The sequence below is a fragment of the Hipposideros armiger genome, unplaced genomic scaffold, assembly GCF_001890085.2.
Source record: "Hipposideros armiger isolate ML-2016 unplaced genomic scaffold, ASM189008v1 scaffold_94, whole genome shotgun sequence".
NCBI lineage: Eukaryota > Metazoa > Chordata > Mammalia > Chiroptera > Hipposideridae > Hipposideros > Hipposideros armiger.
Window position 1 is genome coordinate 1,580,075 of NW_017731444.1, and position 19,157 is coordinate 1,599,231.

A 19,157-nucleotide genomic window follows, 5' to 3' on the forward strand; every position below is an offset into this window, starting at 1 on the left:
GGGAAGGGTGTAGATTTTAGATGCAGGCTGAAGGGGTGGCAACAGGATTTCCAGATGCATAGGATTTGGGTGGGAGAGCAAGACTCCAGGTGTTTGGGACCTGAGCACCTGGGGGAATAAAGGTGGCTCAGCTGAGATACAGAGGGCTGAGGGGCAATTCAGGAACTCAGTTTTGTATATGTGAACTCTGAGATACTGGAAGAATGTGAGTGGACAGTTGGACATGCAAATTCAGAGTTCAGGGAAAAGACTGCAATTCCCTGCTCCTCTGAACACTCTGATCCCACTTCCCTCTTCCTTCTCTGTTTTCTCCACTTCTTCATCAATTTTCATTCATATTTCTACCCCTTTTTGTGGCAGCAGTTCAGCTTCCCCGCCCTTTTCTTCTTCTCCACTCTTAAAACCCAAACCACTTGACGTTCTTGTCACTAAAGGACCTGCCTTGTGACAGCATGTGGCCTCCTGAGAGGCACCAGTAGTTACAAATAGTATTAAGTGGTGGGTTTCCCCAGCTCACATTCTGCAAAGATGAGCCACACATTTTCTTTCTGAGGAGAAGCTAAGAAATAGAAGAGAACACGGGATTTATGTGTGGTGCCACAGCTGCCTTCTCCTCTGATTTACATGTTTTTTTTCTTTTTTTGCCTGTGCTTCTGTTGTCACAGGCAAGAAATCATTGCCAAATAGAAACTCATGAAGAGTTTCACCTATGGTTTATAAATAATTTTGTAGTTTTAGCTCTTATATTTAGGTCTTTTATCATGTAGAGTTTATTTTTGTATAAATGGAAGTTAAGGGTTCAACTTCATTCTTTTGCATGTGGCTATTCCAGCATCATGTGTTGAAACACTGTCCTTTCCCCAGTGAATGGCCTTGGCAACTTTGTCGAAAATCATTTGACCATGTATATGTGAAGGTATATTTCTAGGTTTTCTATTCTATTCCATTGAGGTATATACAGAGGGTGCAAAATATATATATATATATATATATATATATATATATATATATATATATATTATATATATAAAGGAAAAAACTGTATTAAAATTGTAATACTCAATACATACCAATAACAAAAGTTGAATACAAATCACATGTTTGACTTCTGCAATTACAAGTGCTCAAAGTGGTTACCATCAGATAATTTCAATAGTTTTTTAGTTCTTAAATTGTGTGTGTGTGTGTGTGTGTGTATATATATATATATACATATATATATAATGTAGCTTCGTAGTAAGTTTTTAGTGAGTTCTCTATGTTCTCCATTTTCAAGATTGTTTTATTATTTGGGGTACCTGTATTTTTCACATGAACTTCAAAATAAGCTTTTCTATTACTTCAAAAAATTCCACTGAGATTTTTATAAGGATGTTATTAAATCTGTAATGCTTTAGGTACTATTGGCATTGTAAGATTATAAATTCTTCCAGTCCATGAACACAAGATGTATTTCCATTTATTTATGTGTTTTTAAATTTCTTTCAGCAATGTTTTATACTTTTCAGTTTACAAGTCTTTTATATAAATGCTTAAATTTACTCCTAAGCATTTTATACATTTTGGTGCTATTATACATTGCACCAGATTGCTTCATTTTCTTTTTGGATTGTTCATCACCAATATATAAAATGTAACTGAGTTTTGTGTGTTGATTTGTATCCCACAAGACTGCAAATATTTTTAGCTCTAACAGAGTTGTATGCATTTGGGGTGTGTGTGTGTGTGTGTGTGTGTGTGTGTGTGTGTGTGCGTGATCTTTAGAGCTGCAACATATAAATCATGTCATGGGCAAACGGAGATAGTTTTCCTTCTTCCCTTCTGATTTGAATGTCTTTTATTTATTTTCCTTCTCTAATTGCTTTTTGTGAAACTTTATTATTGTGTTGAATATTAGTGGTTAAAGTGGGCAACCTTGTCTTGTTGATGATCTTACGGGAAATGTATTCAAATTTTTGCCATCAAGTATATTAGTTGTGGGTTTTTCATATGTAATTTAATCATTTTGTAAAAGTTTCCTTCTATTACTAGGTTATTGATTGTTTTAATCATGAAAAATTTTGAATTTTGTCAAGATTTTTTTCTGAAGCACATGAGATGATCACGTGATTTTTCTCTTGATTCTATTAATATGGTATATTATATTGTTTGGTTTTCGTATGTTGAATCATCCTTACATTCCAGGAATAATTCCCAATTAAAAATGTATTAATTGTTTTAGTATGCTGTTGAATTTGGTTTGCTAATGTGTTGAGATTTGTTACATCAGTGTACATAAGAGATATTGGTCTGTAGTTTTCTTATAGTGCTTTTTTCTGGTATTGTTATCAGGAAAATTCTGGCTTGAGGATGAACCTCAGAATGACTCTGAATAAATTAAGAAGTCCTCCTTCATATTAAAATTTTTTGTACAGTTTGAAGACAGTTGGAGTTGGTTTTCCTTTAAATGTTTGGTAGAATTCACCAGTGAAGCCAAGTGGTCCTGGGCTTTCCTTTGTTGGAAGATTTTTTTTTTTTATTGATTCAGTATCCTTACTAGTTACAGGTCTATTCAGGTTTCCTATTTCATCCTGATTCAGTCTTTGTAAGTTATGTGTTTCTAGAAATTTGTCTGTTTTATCTGGGTTACCTAATTTATTGGTGTGTAATTATTCATAGTACTCTCTTATAATCCTTTTTATTTTTGTTACATTGTTAGGAATATCCTTTGCTTCTTTCTGATATTAGTTATTTGTGTCTTTTCTTTTCTTTTTCATACTCAATCTAGTGAGTAAATTGTCTTTATTTTACTGTTAGTGAATTGTCTTTATGTTTTTCAAGAGTCTCTCTTGGTTTTATTGATTTTATTTGTTGTTTATTCATTTTTATTTGTATGTACACTAATGTTTATTACATTCTCCCTTCTGCTACATTAAATTTTGAATTTACTTCTGCTCTTCTTTTTCTAATTCCTAAAGGTATATAGTGAAGTTATTCGTTTATGATCTTTTCCCTTTTTAAATGTATGCATTTACAGCTATAAAGTTACCTCTACCAACACTTTTGCTGCATCATAAGTTTTGCTATGTTGTGTTTTAATTCTCATTAGCCTCAAAGTATACTGTAAATTCTCTTGTGATTTCTTTTCTGACTATTGAATTTTTTGAGTGTGTTGTTTGATTTCTTTGTATTTGTGAATATTGCAAGTAGCTTCTTAATTGATTTCTACTTTTATTTGGCAAACTGTTTCACCAGTGCACTGCTAGAATGGTTCTTCTAATTCAAATAAGTTGTCTCTCCATTCATACTGTGACATTGCTACATATATAGGTTTTTTGTTATAGCAACTGGTTTGTGTAACAGTCAAGAGAGATGTGTGTGGTAAACAGAGCAATAGTCCCCCCACAAAGAGGTCCACATCCTACCACCCCGAAACTGGGAATATTTTACTTTATATGGCAAAACAGGTCTGGAGAAGTGAGCAAGTTACAATTCTTGATATGGAAAGCTTATCCTAAATTATTGGGTTGACACAATATGATCACAAGAGTCCCTGTAAAAAGGAATAGAAAAGTCAAAATTAGAGAAGGACAAGTGACAATGGAAACAAGAGGTTGGAGTGATGGGAAGATGGGAACCATAAGAAAAGTCATGTGGGCAGCCTCTAGAGTTTGGAAAGGCAAGGACCAGAGGCTGTAAAAGGAATGCAGCTTGACTGACAATGAATTTAGCCCAGAAACACCAATTTTGCATTCTGACCTCCAGAACTATGAGATAATAAATTTCTGTTGTTTTAAGATATTAGGATTTGGTATTTTCTTAAAGAAGCCTTAGAAACTTAATATAACATGATTATGCTGGGGGAGGGGAGCAAATCTCAGGAACTTGAAATAATGTTTCACTTCTTATTTACATGACAAGTTCATTGCTTATTGGGAGCTCTGAACATCACTATCACTCAAGTTTCCAGGTGATGCAGCAGACAATATTATAACATGTGGAACTTTGTGGAAGAGAACAGTTGATCCATAGATGTTCTTGCAGTTAAACACTAGCCCACAAAATACATTGATCACCTCTGATCACAACTCAGTGTTCTAAAGAAGTCTCCTCATGCCACCCGATGCAAAGATACAAAAGTGCAACTCTCCATGACCCCATCAAGTGGAGAGTCAGAAATATTTGGGGAAGCGTGACAACTCGAGAGAAGGTTCAGCACTCATACCCACTCTCTGCCACATCACTTTGCCTCTCTGTGCCTCAGTTTCCTCACTTGTAATAGGTCCTCACTTACAGGCTCATTGTGAGGGTTCCACACAATGACACATGCAATGTGCTCAACTAAACGTGCATACATGGTCTGTTCTCAGTCAGTGAAAACTGTTGTTGATAAACACTTGACAAAACCTACAGGGTCACATAAGGATGAATAAATACCTGCTTTGTTTCCCTCCAGGAGTGGCAGGTGAGAAGGAGCTGCAGGTGATTCAGCCTGAGAGGTCGGTGTCCGTCGCAGCCGGAGAGACGGCCACTCTGCTCTGCACCGTGACCTCCCTGCTCCCCATAGGGCCCATCCAGTGGCTCAGGCAGACAGAAACAGGATGGGAGTTAATCTACAGTTTCATGCAAAGTGAGGGAACCCACCTCCCTCGAGTAACAAATGCTTCAGACAACACAAGGAGAAACAACACGGACTTTTCCATCCGCATCAGTAACATCACCCTAGCAGACGCTAGTATCTACTACTGTGCGAAGCTCTGGAACCAAGACACTGACAACGTGGAGTTTAAGTATGGAACAGGCACTTGGCTCACTGTGACTGGTGAGTACAGACCAGGATCCTTCATCCCTGATGTGTGCCAATAAGACAATAAGAATGGTCTCCATTTTTTGAAGAACAAGTAAGAATCAGGTGCAGAAAGGGGTGCTTATTTTCACGATCTGGTTCATGGTCTGTTTCACCCTTTCTACAGGTCAGGGACACTGACGCCTGGAAAGGTTGTGCTATTTGCTCAGGCCCCACAGCTGGTAAATGGTGGGAAAGTCTGGAATCCTGCCTGGCTCCACAGCCTGTGTCTTTTCCAATCCCATGCAGTTTCAGGGATGACGGAGCTGAGAGTCTGAGTGACTTGCCCGTCATGGGCTGACCTCACCGCTGCCTCCAGAGAGAGCTCCCCTCAGTGTGGCCGGGCTGCCCCTTACTGACATTCACTGAGCACCCGCTGTGGGCCCGGCTCTGCTCTGGGTGCTGTGACAGCTGCAGTGAACAGAGCAGGCAAAGCCTCCTCTTCCATGAGCTTCGTTCTCTTCCCTCCAGGGAGGAGAAATCCACCCGGAGCAGGGACGGAGAAAACGTGTTTCTTTATCTCAACTTCAGAACCATCACACTGAGAAGAAATTCCAAAGAGCCACAGAACCAGTATTTGCTCGGACAGCCCTGGTTGGAGAAGTTGCCCACGGGCAGGTCACTCGCCGTGGCTGTCTTAAAAAAAAAACACCATGTACTTTAGGGACTGAGTCACAAAGTCACTGAAGCCTCTGACCAGAATTGGGTAATCTCATAGTATCTCTCACCCAGGGAAGAGAATGCCCATGTGAGTGACTTAGGGATCACGCCACTGAGGTAATAAAGACGCTTATGTAGGGTTTTCTGCCAGAAGCCCAGGACACTGAATCCTGGAATGTCAGCACACAGAGGACCTTTAAACCATCCAGCCCAACCCCCTATGTACAGAATGGGAGCCTAAGGCCAAGGAGTGACAGAGATCTGGTCAAGATAGCAGAGTAGGTAAAATCTGTGCTTACCTACCCTCATGACCACAACAAGAATACAATTAAACTACAGAACAACTATCACTGAGAATCACCTGAAGTCTGTGTGAACCAAAGTCTTACAACTAGTGGCCCCTCTAATGGCTCCTCCTGTCCCTTATTTACAGGCCCAGCAATGTCTACTGAATTCCTCACCGCATTGCTCCTTGGCCACAAGGTGCTGCTGGCAGTAGGTGTCTCTGCCATCTATGTACACAGGAAGCTGAGGGCCTGACTCAGAAGAGGTGAGATCAGGAGGAGGGGACAGCCCACAGGTCACACGGGGTCAGGGCCCATGTGGAGTTAAGAAAAGGTGACACACATCTTTCAATGCCCTCAGGTGGCTCAGGGATCCTACTAAGAAGTCTCAACTCCCAGGAAGTGTGTGGGGTCCTGTAAGAAGTAGACAGTTCAAGGGTTTTCAAGGATGTCCACCGCGTCATATGGCCTCTGTGGAGGAAGTGGGCAGATGGGACTGAATGAGTGGCAGCTGAGTGGGTAGTTTCTTTGGAGACCATGTCTAGATTATTTCATCACCCAGGCTCCTTCACCAAAAGAATCCACATTTTCAAGTAATGTTGAGAAGTCCGGGATTGGCTGCTCTGAGGGCTATTTCTGCTCTGAACCTGTGTGTGACAGTGTAGAAGGGATGGCAAAAGGGGCTCAGGACCTGGGGAGGAAGGTTGAAGTGGTAGAGTCCTATCTCAGGGGCTGCTTTTCCACTCATGACAGGCGTCCCAGGAGGAGGACAGCTGGGGATATAAGAGACATGCTGCGAACATTTCTTGAATGATGAGCAGATATTTAAATGTTGACACGTTTCCCACAGCCCTTTCCTTGCTCCCCTCCCTTGCGCCCCCCTGAGCCTCTGCTGCCCCTTCTCTTCCCTAGAGGCCCACCTTAGAGAAAGAGCCACCAGAAGCTCCACAGATTCTGCTTTAAATGCCTCCCTTTTCCGGAGACCTGCCTGCCCATAAGCTCCTGCTGCTCCACTCACAGTCCTTGATGCCCCCAGAGCTGCGTCTTCATACATGGTCCTCTCAGAGTCACACACACACACACACACACACACAGACACACACACACAGACACACACACACAGACACACACACACACACACACACGAACTCCCAATATATCCGCTGCTTCATTAACCCATACACGTGACTTAAATGTGATAGGAGGCAAAAATGGGCTGCTGAGAATGGAGGTCATGGAAGGGACTGTGACATTAAGTGCTATCAGACCTTTGCAATCATCATTGACCTCGGAGCCAGAGGAAGTGAAAGCAATACTATGACCAAGTAGTACAATCTGATCTAGTGAGGTATCACATTAAGTTTGGCATTGGCTCAATGATGGATATGTCTTTTTATATCTTTTTGGTAGCTCTTTAAGGATATGTAGCTGGGGAACAGTAATTTCAAGTAAGCTGAGAATTCCTGAAATTATATTTCAACTGGGAGCTGGGGCAGGAGGCAGTCCTGTGTTCGGGGCTGCACCAGCCTGGGTGGAGTTTGTCTTGAGCTGGAAAGGGCGAGGCAAGAGGATCTTGATACTCTCACTTTTCTTGCCTGCTTTAGTAGATTTTCTTGACGAAATGTTTTTTCACTTACTATATACTTTAAATAATATTTTTAGAGACTTTAAATGATTTTTCAAAATAGAAACTCAATATGTGTTGAATGAATGAAGAAATGAATTATTCTGTTTCTATTTTCCTGGTGTTTAAATATTCTTTCTTCAGTGGAATGGTATTTACAGTAACTGACAGGCTACTTGAAAATAGTTTCCTGGAAGAATAAAGTATATAATTATTTTTCAATAATTTTGTTTGCCTACAATGTCCAACCTCAGGAATCTCTGGACAAAATTGTCCATTAAAGACCGTATAATCCTGTGATCCATCAGACACTGAGTATGGATGTGTTCAAAGTTCTTTAGACAAATCAGAGCAGAGATTTTTTCCTCTGAGGTCTTGTAAGGTAGAGACCTGGGTTCAGATACTGGAAAATATATACCAGCTAAGTATGTGACCTTGGGTAACTCATTACCTTACTATGAGCCAATTGTCTCATATATAAAATAGGAATCATGCTACCGCACAGGATTGTGGTGGCTTTAAAGCAGAGAGCAATGTGGAAGAGCACACAGGGTCTGGGAGAAAATTTTGTATGATATACAACTTTTTGATTCTTTGCTTATTGAGGAACGTATACCATTTATATTTTCCAGCACTTGTGAGTAATGACATTGACAGTTTTTCTAGTGGCCTGGTTGCCTAAAGATTTTTCTGGGAAAATTCCCCCTTTGTAGGCTGGCAACTGGATCCAAGAATCTCTTAAAACACAGCAAGAGCAATATTTGCTTCAAAGTTGGGCACATTCTTACTAGAATGAGGGAAAGCTAGAACAAATCCTAACATAATTGAAACCGGACTTCAACATTGAAATCAGACTCTGATAGGTTTTTTTTCTTTGTAGGAGATAACAGCCGGCTTCCTCACAGAGCCCTGGAGACCACAAGACCAGACAAAGCCTGATTTCTCACTCCCAGAGGATTACACAGGCACAGAAGCCACCAAATGAACTGCAACTATTCCCGATAGGTGGTCTGTACCAAAATATTCCCCTTGTCATAAACTGTATGCAGGACTGGTCCTTGTGGACAATATTCAGAAGTGAGGAGTGCTCAGATATATGCGCTTAGCCAGGCACCTAGATCCCACCCAAACACCTTGCCAACTTAGAAATTTTTTACACTTTCTCTCACCTTCCCCATTTCTTAGATGATTTAGTTCCAAGATTGTCCAATCAAGTCTCCCAAATTAGAATTGATGAATACATATAGTTTCTTTTTACCATGGTTCTTTAAATTTCCTCTAAGTCTTTATTTGGGGACACTGATGAAAGCCTTGTCTCCAGTCTCCTCATTTGGCAGCTGGATAAATAAATCTTTTTTCTGGTTTCTCCTTGAAAGGACCTTGTGCACACAGTTGGTGCCACAGCTTTTGTATCAGCTGCTCAAAGGATGCACCCATTGGTTGCCTGGTGGCCAGTGAAGCTTGTGTTTGTGGATCACACAGGACTGTAGCAAACAAAAAACAATTCTTAAGTGGCTATTCTGTAAAGGCTTAGCTCAGAGACAGCAGTCAAACACTCCCATCTCCCAGTCTTTCCCTGAAAGAGGTCTATTTGCACACTTCAAAAGCTGCTGTCTGAGGCACCAGCTTCCAATCAGCCTGCAACTAGATGCTGATTAAGATCCTTCCCTTGGGACACTGAAAAGCCTTGGGAAACCTCCACTGGTGGGAGCCACTGAGAACAAGGAGGGCAGCTTGGACCTCACAAAGTCTGGGGAGACAACCAAGAGCTAGAGCAGGGCTGGATGATGAGATTCACCTCCTACAGGAGACCACTGCATCAAGGCTGGGGGAAGCAGCTCTTCTATCTGATGCACAGAAACCAACACAGAGAGCCGAGGACAATGAAGAAATGGAGGAATATGTTCCAAACAAAAGAACTAGATAAAACTCCTGAAATATACCTAAATGAAATGAAGATAAGTCATTTCCCTGAGAGTGTTAGAAAATGTCCATAAAGATCTCACCTGGCCAGGAATACAATGCATGAAAAAAGTGAGAATTTCAACACAGAGATTATAAACTATAAAAAAGTACCAAACAGAAATCACAGAGGTAAAGAATACAGTCACTGAAATAAAAAAATTCAATAGAAAGTTTCTAACAGCAACTCAATGAAGCAGAAGAAAGGATCAGGGAACGCAAAGACAGGGCAGTGGAATACATCCAACCAGATGAACGGTGCAGTGACTATAAAAAACAGTACGGCAGGTCTTCAAAAAATTAAAAATTGATCTACCTTCCACTTGTGGGTCTATAACCAAAGGACATAACAATCACTATCTCAAAGAGATATCTGCATCTCATTGTTCATGTCATCAATTTTTACCATAGTCAAGACATGGAAGCAACCTAAGTGTTCATCATTCTATGAATGTATAAAGCAAATGTGGATACACACACACACACACACACACACACACACACACACACACAGGAATATTAGTCCACCATAGAAAAGAAGGAAAACCTGCCATTTTCAACAACATAGATGAACCTTGAGGGCATTTTGCTAAGTGAGATAAGTCACAGTGAGAAAGACAAATACTGTGTAATCTCACCTGTTGAATCTTGAAAAAATAATATCATAGAAACAGAGAATTGATTGGTGGTTACTAGGCACAGATGGTGGGCTTGGGTAAATAAGTGAAGGTGGTCAAATGTACAAACTTCCAGTTGACAGCATAAATAAGTTCTGGGGATGGAATGTACTATTACATGGTGACTGTAGTTCACAATACTGTGTCATACATTTGAAACTTGCTAAAGAGTAAATCTTAAGTGTTCTCATCGTAAGAAAAATATTTGTAGTATGTGAGATGATGACTGTTAACCAAACTTATTGTGCTAGTTATTTTGCAATGTAAACATATGCCAAATCATTATGCTGTACACTTAAACGAATACAGTGTTACATGTCAACTATATTTCAATAAAGCTGGGCAAAGAAAAACCCCAAACTATCTCATTTAAAGGATCATTCTTTATTATATGTTTTTGACATTAAGACTTTTTATTGTTGTGAAATAATAGTGAGAGTAGATGATCACTGCTTCTTTTTATTTTGTGAAAATAAATTTTATAGTTGCCAAAATAAAAACTGAAAATGTAACCACTGTTTTAAACTCTAAAGCATTTTGGCCATGCAAAATTATTAGGTGCTTTTAGACAAGAATTGGAAGCCTCCAACAGTTGAGATATGAAAAACCTCTAGATTTCTCCCCCCAAAACTTGACCACCAAAAAGATCCCCCTGTGCCAGCGCTTTAGAGTGACCCCATCCCCACCATACTAAATCCCTTGCAAAAGTCAATTTGCTCTCTTTTTTATAATTTTGAGAATCAAATATATGTGGAGTGGTACAGTATGTGACATTTTGAGATTGTTTTAGTTCACTCAACACAATGCCTTGGAGAAACTTACAATTTCTTACACATGTAAATAATTCCTTTTTGTTGTTGAGTATTGTCTTATATAGATGTACCACCGTTGTTTAACCATTCACTTATTATTGGATATTAGGGTTGTTCCAGGTTTCTGCTATTACAAGGAGAACTGCTATAAACAGTGTGGACATGGTTTTACTTCTCTGAGAGTGTAATTTCCTTGGGAGTGTAATTGCTGGGTCATATAACTCACTTCCTCTCCTGAAAGAAGTCAGGACATGATTTCTTTTGTTGGATGCAGGTACTTAAAGTTCTGAGGTCCACACTGCACTTGCATTTGGGCTAAGTTTTACCAGGTCCACCAATAAATGGTTAGAATAAGGAGTCATTTCAAGGGGCACACCTGGTTCCCTCCAACATTGAGCCCAAGTGAACAATCTTCCTTCTTCCAGCTGAGTAGCTCTTGGTGAGACTGGTGCAGATGAGGCCACAAGCCGGCCACATCCTAGGGTCCTGTGCTTGCAAGTTTGGGACACAGCCCACATCCATAGATCCTTCTTGACCTGGGCTCCCAACTGGGGCGTCACCATGAAGACCTCAGATGGGGTGAGCGGCCCAGTAGAGAGCAGAGGCTCCAAGCAGAGAGGAAGCACCATTTCCTGTGGGCCTGTGCAAGTCTCTCTCTCTGAAACCATTAAGATGAGTAACTCCTCACAACATAGCTGCCTTCACTGCCTGGTTCTATTTCACAATCTAGAAGCAGGAAATGCCTAGAATCTGGAAGCAGGCTTCTGTCTCACAGGCATTTCAGCCCATCCTGGCCCTTCCTCTTATATCACAGGAGGCGGGGCTTCACTCCTCTCACAGGGCATAAAGTGCAGGATCTCCCAGCCAACACGAAGACAGAGCCGCCTGCTCAGGCCTCCAGGATGACCACCCCTGCCTCCTGGGCCCACCCTCCTTCTTGCCTGCTGCTGACTGTACTGCTGGGACTCACAGGTGAGCACTCCTTGGCTTAGAATTCCCTCCCCTGCTCCTTAACCACCTCCTAGCCCTGGAATTTTAGAGCTTCAGGGAAAACAAGGGTGTGTCATTCGGGGCTGCCACAGAAGGCCAAGGACTAGGCATTATCTGAGAGCATGAAATAGGAGATGTGACCATTGTCTCCATGAACTGCACCTGGTTCCACAGGCATCAAAACAGATGATGCTTCAAACCACAACAGCGACAACTTTGTGTGGACTGGCTCATCTAATCCCCACAACATCCCTGTGTGATATTTATGTCTCTTTTCCCCAATTTACAGATGAGGAAACTGAGGCAGAGAGAGTAACTTGTCCAATGTCACCTATGTAAGGCAGTGGTTCACCCAGGATTCAAGCCCAGGCTGACCAGCTCCAGAGTTCGTTTTTTAACTATGATATGCTGCTGGACTTCTCAGTGGAGAAAGAGTGCAGAGAACTAGTAAACACAGATAAGCAAATAAAAGAATTGTCACCACCCATCAGGCCACTCACAGATACCAGAGTTCAAATCGTGCTGTGTGTAGTCGTGAACCTTTATTAATGATGCATTGGTGGTTCCCATGTATCATTGTTTTCATTGAGCATTTAATTGTACTATAATTTTATTTAATCATTAAAACAACCTGCATACTAGCATGCTATGATACAGTTTTATAGGTATTTGTCAACGCATGTATTTATGTGTGTGTATGTATGAGTGTAGTGAGTGTGAGGAAGTGCGCACACACATACACACACACACACGGGCTGTTTGAAAATGCATTCCTATTGTTCTCTTCAAATCATTTTTCAGTCTACATGAAACACACAAGGACATATGTTTAGTTCTTGTGTTTCTCAGCCACGCTCCCTCCTTCTTACTTGTGTAAATTTACCCCTATCCTCTCTCAGATTCTTAAGACAAGCAAGCTTCTCTCTTGGTAAAATGACTAGAATTTTGTGCATTAGTATCTTGGAATCCCTCTTTCGTGCTGGATAGAGATGAGGAGAAAAGAGGAGGTAAAAGATACAGGGACTACTGCATGTATGAAGAATGACAATTAGGTTCGCAAACTCCTCCTAGAAAAAGTGCTACATACCTCATTGCTGAATATCACTATGTTCACCTTTGAAGTACTCCACTTGGGAAGCTATGCAATAATGCCAGCGCCTAGTCCACCCTTCAAAGCAATTTTGGAACTCTACTCTGGGTTGGTCAACAGAGCTGTTGTCGTATTACCCTTGATGTCCTGAATGTCATCAAAATGTCTTCCTTTCAATATTTCCTTTATCTTTGGGTGAAGAAGGAAATCACTGGGGGCCAGATCATGTGAGTAAGGAGGCTATTCCAATACAGTATTTGCTACTGGCTAAAAACTCCCTCACAGGCAGCGCCGTGTGAGCCCGTGCATTGTTGTGACGCAAGAGCCACGAATTGTGGCAAAAAGTTCAGGTCACTAAATTTTTTTATGCAACCTATTTAGCACTTTCAAATAGTAAACTTGGTTAACTGTTTCTCCAGTTGGTACAAATTCATAATGAATAATTCCTCTGATATCAAAAAAAATTAGCAACATCATTGCAACAAGTTTGAGAACTTAATTGTCAGATCACTTATGATTTACATCTGTATTATATTCATATTCAAGTTCATATGTATATCTATATCTATATCATCTATCTCTATCTCTATCTCTATCTCATCTATATCTATGTCTATAATTTATATCATCTAATGTCAGTTAAAGCCTCAAGGATCCAGAAAGTATAATGAGTAATAACTTATCAATTTCTTGAAACTCACTATGTACAGACACGATTGGAAATGCTCAGGGCTGTTATCTCATAGGACCATTATATCTAAGGTAGATCCTCTTGTCACTCCCACCTACAGAAAACAAAACAGAAGCACAGAGAGGTTCAAGGTCACTCCATGGAAGATGGCAGAGGTATGATCTGAACACATGGACTCTGGTCCTACAGCTCAGGGGTTGAACAATTACCCCATTTTCAACCGATGTGATTTCTGCTGCTTGTGCTGATGGGTGTGGGGAAGGGTGGGTGTGGGAAGAACATTTGTGGTTTTCTGCTCCTGGGCTCTTCTGCTTCCTGCATCTAAACAAATGCTTGTTTTTTACAAAGTCATTTAGTTGGGAAACTCAGTTTCTCACATAATTCTCACAGATTTACCATTTAAAATGGGCTTCAGGGCCTCAGGGATATTGCACTGGGAAATTCACCCATCATATAAATGCCTATTGGATACATACTATGCGCCAAGAACTGTGATAGGAACTCGGGTGCATTGGTGAATAAAAGAGACAAAGTAGCTGCCCTCATGGAGCCCATGTTCTACGGGGAAAATGAGAGTAAACAACAGACATAATAAATAAGTAACTAATATAGTATACTGAAAAGTGATGTGTTAAGGAGAACATTAAAATATCTCTGGAAAAGAAAATTGGGGAATCTGTAAGGTGGGATGTATTTTGAACAGAGTAGTTGAGTGAACATCGCTGAGAAGGGAAGTTTGAGCCAAGATTAAAAAAAGGTTGGGAGTGAGCCATGTGGTTTCCTGGGGGAAGAGCCTTCCTGACAGTGAGCAGCATGTGCAAAGGTCCTGAGCTTAGAATCTTCCTCCTCTGGTAGGGATTTAAAATTTCAATCTGTTTTTTTGTTTTTTGTTTTTGTTTGTTTATTTGTTTTTTTAGCTGAGCCATCCTACTACCTATTGGCAGCTCAGCGGCTGCTCAGCTCAGGCTGGACTCGAACCGCTGTTGCTCAGAGCTCAAACTCTTGAGCGAGCTCTTAACCAACTGAGCCACACAGCCAGCCCTAAAAAAAGATTATTAATTCTTCTAGTCCATGAACACAAGATGTATTTCCATTTATTGATGTCCTTTTAAATTTCTTTCAGCAATGTTTTATAACTTTCAGTGTATAAGTCTTTCATCTCAATGGTTCAATTTTCTCTGAAGCGTTTTTTACTTTTTGATGCTATTATAAATGAAATTGTTCACTTAGTTTTCTTTTTAGATTATTCATCACCAGTGTATAGAAATGTAACTGACTTTTGTGTGTCAATATGTATCCCACAAGATTGCAAATTATTTTTTAGCTCTAACAGAGCTGTGTGTGTGTGTGTGTGTGTGTGTGTGTGTGTGTGATCTTTAGAATTGCAACATATACATCATGTCACGGGCAAACAGAGATAGTTTTGCTTTTTCCTTTCCAATTTGAATGTCTAATTGTTTTTTGTGAAATTTTCATTATTGTGTTTAATATTAGTGGCAAAAGTGGCAACCCTGTCTTGTTCATGGTGCTAGGGGAAAAGCATTCAGACTTTCTCCATCAATGTGATATTAGTTATGGGTTTTTCATATGTTATTTTATCATTCTGTGGAAGTTTCCATTTATTCCCAGTTTATCGATTGTTTTTATCATGAAAAATTTTGAGTTTTGTCAAATGCTTTTTCTGAAGCAAAAGAGATGATCACGTGGTTTTCTTTCTCTTCATTGTATTAATGTGGCATATTATATTGTTTGGTTTTCATATGTTTAATCATCCATACATTCCAGGAATAAGTCCAGTTGGTCATGGTGCATAGCTGTTTTAATATACTGTTGAACTCAGCTTACTAATTTTTGTTGAGGTTTGTTGCATCAGTATATGTAAGAGATATTTATTTGTAGTTTTCTGATAGTGCTTTCCTCTGGCATAGTTATCAGGCAAATGATTGCCTGATGAGGAATCTCGGAATGACTCTGAATAAGTTAAGATGTCATCCTACACATTAATTTTCTTTTGTACAGTTGAAGAGTGTTAGTGTTAGCACTCCTTTAAATGTTTGGTAGAATTCACCAGTGAAGCCAAGTGGTTCTGGGCTTTCGTTTTTCGGGAGATTTTTGATTATTGATTCACTGTCCTTACTAGTTGTAGGTCTATTCTGATTTCGAATTTCATCATGATTCAGTGTTGGTAAATTATGTGTTTCTAGGGATTTTTCTATATTATCTGGGTTACCCAATTTATTGGTCTATAATTATTCATAGTACTCGATTATAATCCTTTTTCTTTCTGTAAAATTGTTAGGAATGTCCTTCGCTTCTTTCTGATTTTAGTTACTTGTGTTCTCTTGTATTTTCTTAGTCAATCTAACTAAAGGTTTGTGAATTGTGTTGATGTTTTTGAAGAATCTTCTTGGTTTTGTTGATTTTCTCTGTTGTTTCTCTATTCATTTGTTGTTTTTCTCTGTACTAATTTTATTATTTTCTTCCTCTGCTACCTTAAGTTTTATATTTACTTTTGCTCTTGTTTTTCTAATTGCTAAAAGTATATAGTGAAGTTGCTGATTTACGATCTTTTCCCTTTTTAAATGTCTGCATTTACAGGTATAAAGTTACCTCTACCACCTCTTTTGCTGCATCATAGGTTTCTGTATGTTGTGTTTTCATTCTCAGTAGCCTCAAGGTATTCTCTAAATTCTCTTGTGATTTCTTCTTGACTTGATTTTTTGGGGTGTGTTGTTTGATTTCTTTGTACTTGTGAATATTTCATTTAACCTCTTAATCAATTTCTACTTTTATTTTACAAACTGTTTCACCAGTGCACTGCTAGCATGGATCTTGTAATTCAAATAAGTTGTCTTGACATTCATACTGTGTGACATTGCCTCATACATAGGTTTTTTTGTTATAGCCACTGGTTTGTGTAACAGCGAAGAGAGATGTGTCTGGTAAACAGAACAATACCTTCCCTCCCCCACCTCTACGCACAAAGAAGCCCCACATCCTACCACCCAGAAATGGTGACTATTTTACTTTATAGGGTAAAACATATTTTGGAGAAATGATTAAGTTACAATTCTTGATATGAAAAGATTATCCTAAATTGTCAGATTGCCACTGTATAATCACAACAGTCCCTATAAAAAGGGGGTTGAAAAGTCAAATTTAGAGAAGGACAAGTGACAATGGAAACAAAAAGTTGGAAAGATAAGGAGATGGGAACCATCAGAAAAGGCATGTGGGCAGCCTCTAGAGTTTGGAAAGGCAAGGACCAGACTGCAAAAGGAATGCAGCTTGACTGACAACGAATTTAGCCCAGAAATACCAATTTTGCATTCTGACCTGCAGAACTATGAGATAATAAATTTCTGTTGTTTTAAGCCATTAGGATTTTGGTATTTTTTTAAAGCAGACTTAGGAAACTAATATAACATGATTATGCTACAGGGAAATAATCTCAGGAACTTGAAATAATGTTTCATTTCTTATTTACACGACAAGCTCATTGTGTGTTGGGAGCTCCGCACATCACTGTCACTCAGGTTTCCAGGCTGATGGAGCAGACACATCATAACATGTGGAGCTTTGTGGAAGAGAGAAGTTGATCCATAGATGTTCTTGCAGTTAGACGCAAGTCTCACAAATACATTCATCGCCTCTGCTCACAATTCTGTGGTCTAAAGAAGTCTCATCATGCCACGCAATACAAATATCCAAAAGTACAACTCTCCCTGACCCCATCAAGTGGAGAGTCAGAAATATTTGGGGAAGCATGACACTTCCAGAGAGGGCTCAGAGCTCACACCCACTCTCTGCCACATCAGTTTCCTCTCTGTGCATTAATTTCCTCATTTGTAACAAGGTCTCACTCACAGTCTCATTGTGAGGGTTGCACACGATGACACATGCAATGTACTGAGCTCAAGGCCCACACACGGAGTGGGCTCAGTCAGCGAAAGCTGTTGCTGGTAAACACTTGACAAAACCTACAGGATCACATAAGGATGAATAGATACCTGCTTTGTTTCCCTCCAGGAGTGGCAGGTGAGAAGGAGCTGCAGGTGATTCAGCCTGAGAGGTCAGTGTTAGTCGCAGCCGGAGAGACGGCCACTCTGAACTGCACCGCGACCTCCGTGTACCCCGTGGGGCCCATCCGGTGGTTCAGGGGGACAGGTACATGCCAGGAGTTAATCTACAGTTTCAAACAAAGTGAGGCAACCCACTCCCCTCGAGTAACAAATGCTGCAGACAACACAAGGAGAGACAACACGGACTTTTCCATCCGCATCAGTAACATCAGCCCCTCAGACTCCGGTACCTACTACTGTGTGAAGTTCCGGGGCCAAGACACTGACAACGTGGGGTTTAAGTCTGGACCAGGCACCCAGCTCACTGTGTGTGGTGAGTATGGTGTTAGCCTCCTTTGTCCCCTGGTGTGTGACAGGTTAATAAGAATCACCTCCATTCTTTCAATAACCAAGAATGAGGTACAGCAGAGAACATGTTTCTTTATTTCAATATCAGAACGATCACACTGAGAAGAAATTCTTAAAAGGCACAGACTCAGTGTTTACTCTGACAGCCATGCTTGGAGGAGAGACCCCGAGTTACGGTGGTCACTGTACATCTTTCTGGAAAACCTTCCTGTAATTCAGGGACTACCTCACCTACTCACTGAAGGTTCCCAGCATGGTTGGGTTGTCTTACAATGTTCCTCACCCAGGGAAGATGTCCCCATGTGGGTGATGTAGGGGTCACCCCACTGAGACAACTTACATGCTTAATTAGGATTTTCTACCAGAGGCCCAGAATCCTGAATCCTGGAATGTCAGCACTCGAAGTGTCTTTAGACCATCCACTCAACCCAGTATATATGGTTGGGAGCCTGATGCTAAGAGATGACAGGAGCCTTGCCTGTGGTCACATGGCCAGTACATGAGGGGATTGTTCCAGAGCCCAATCTGATTCTAGGCTGGCTCCTTCTTGTCCTGGCTCTGGACTCCCTCTCCTTGTAAAAGCTTGGCACATAGTAGGCATAGAATAAAACGCTCCCTTTTTTGGACCATATAACCGAGAGCCAGACTCATCCTTTTCGTTAGTTTCTTGAAGGTTTAGATGCCCCTTACATTCAGACCCTGAGGCCCGAGGTGATTGGGGACCTGTCCCAACCTTCAGCCACATCGCCCAATCAAGTGTCCATATCAGCACCTAGAGCTGCCCATTGTTCAGCAGCTGCCTGACACTGCAGCATATGGAGATGGCAACTTTGATTTAGTCTTCTGTTGATGGATATAAGTTGTTCCCAACTTTCAGTTATTAAAACAGCGGTACAGGGGATAACCATGTCCACGTGTCATTCTACTCATGAGGGAGACACCCACTGGAAGTGGCATTGTTAGGTAAGAGGGGATATGAGCTTTAATTTGTGTGGATATAACCAAATTTCTATCCTAGATGTGGTAGCAGTGGAGTCTCCCCACCACCCCTGGACATAGGCAGGGAAGGTGACTTTGTCCTGAATTTGCAGATATCACAAGAGGCCCTAATG

General features: G+C 40.6%; 4 protein-coding genes across 5 annotated transcripts in view; all 4 read left to right on the forward strand.

The window, feature by feature from the left end:
* LOC109384421 (signal-regulatory protein beta-1-like) overlaps positions 1-9,892 on the forward strand; it is a 13,232-nt gene extending 3,340 nt beyond the window's left edge. Inside the window, exons 2-4 of one of the 2 annotated variants that reach the window (XM_019645753.1) lie at positions 4,436-4,801; positions 5,919-6,035; positions 8,274-9,892. In XM_019645753.1, coding sequence (XP_019501298.1) covers positions 4,436-4,801; positions 5,919-6,025 — 473 coding nt within the window. In that variant the 3' untranslated portion in view covers positions 6,026-6,035; positions 8,274-9,892. The remainder of the gene's footprint in view (positions 1-4,435; positions 4,802-5,918; positions 6,036-8,273) is intronic. The other variant, XM_019645754.1, reaches the window with a different exon arrangement.
* Positions 1-19,157, forward strand: part of LOC109384418 (signal-regulatory protein beta-1-like) — a 239,663-nt gene that overhangs the window by 120,883 nt on the left and 99,623 nt on the right. The window lies entirely within an intron of this gene.
* Positions 1-19,157, forward strand: part of LOC109384419 (signal-regulatory protein beta-1-like) — a 95,378-nt gene that overhangs the window by 29,259 nt on the left and 46,962 nt on the right. The window lies entirely within an intron of this gene.
* The window catches only part of LOC109384417 (signal-regulatory protein beta-1-like), a 160,962-nt gene continuing 153,473 nt past the window's right edge, over positions 11,669-19,157 (forward strand). The window contains exon 1 of the mRNA XM_019645741.1: positions 11,669-11,816. Within this exon, the coding sequence (XP_019501286.1) occupies positions 11,747-11,816 (70 nt within the window). The 5' untranslated portion in view covers positions 11,669-11,746. The remainder of the gene's footprint in view (positions 11,817-19,157) is intronic.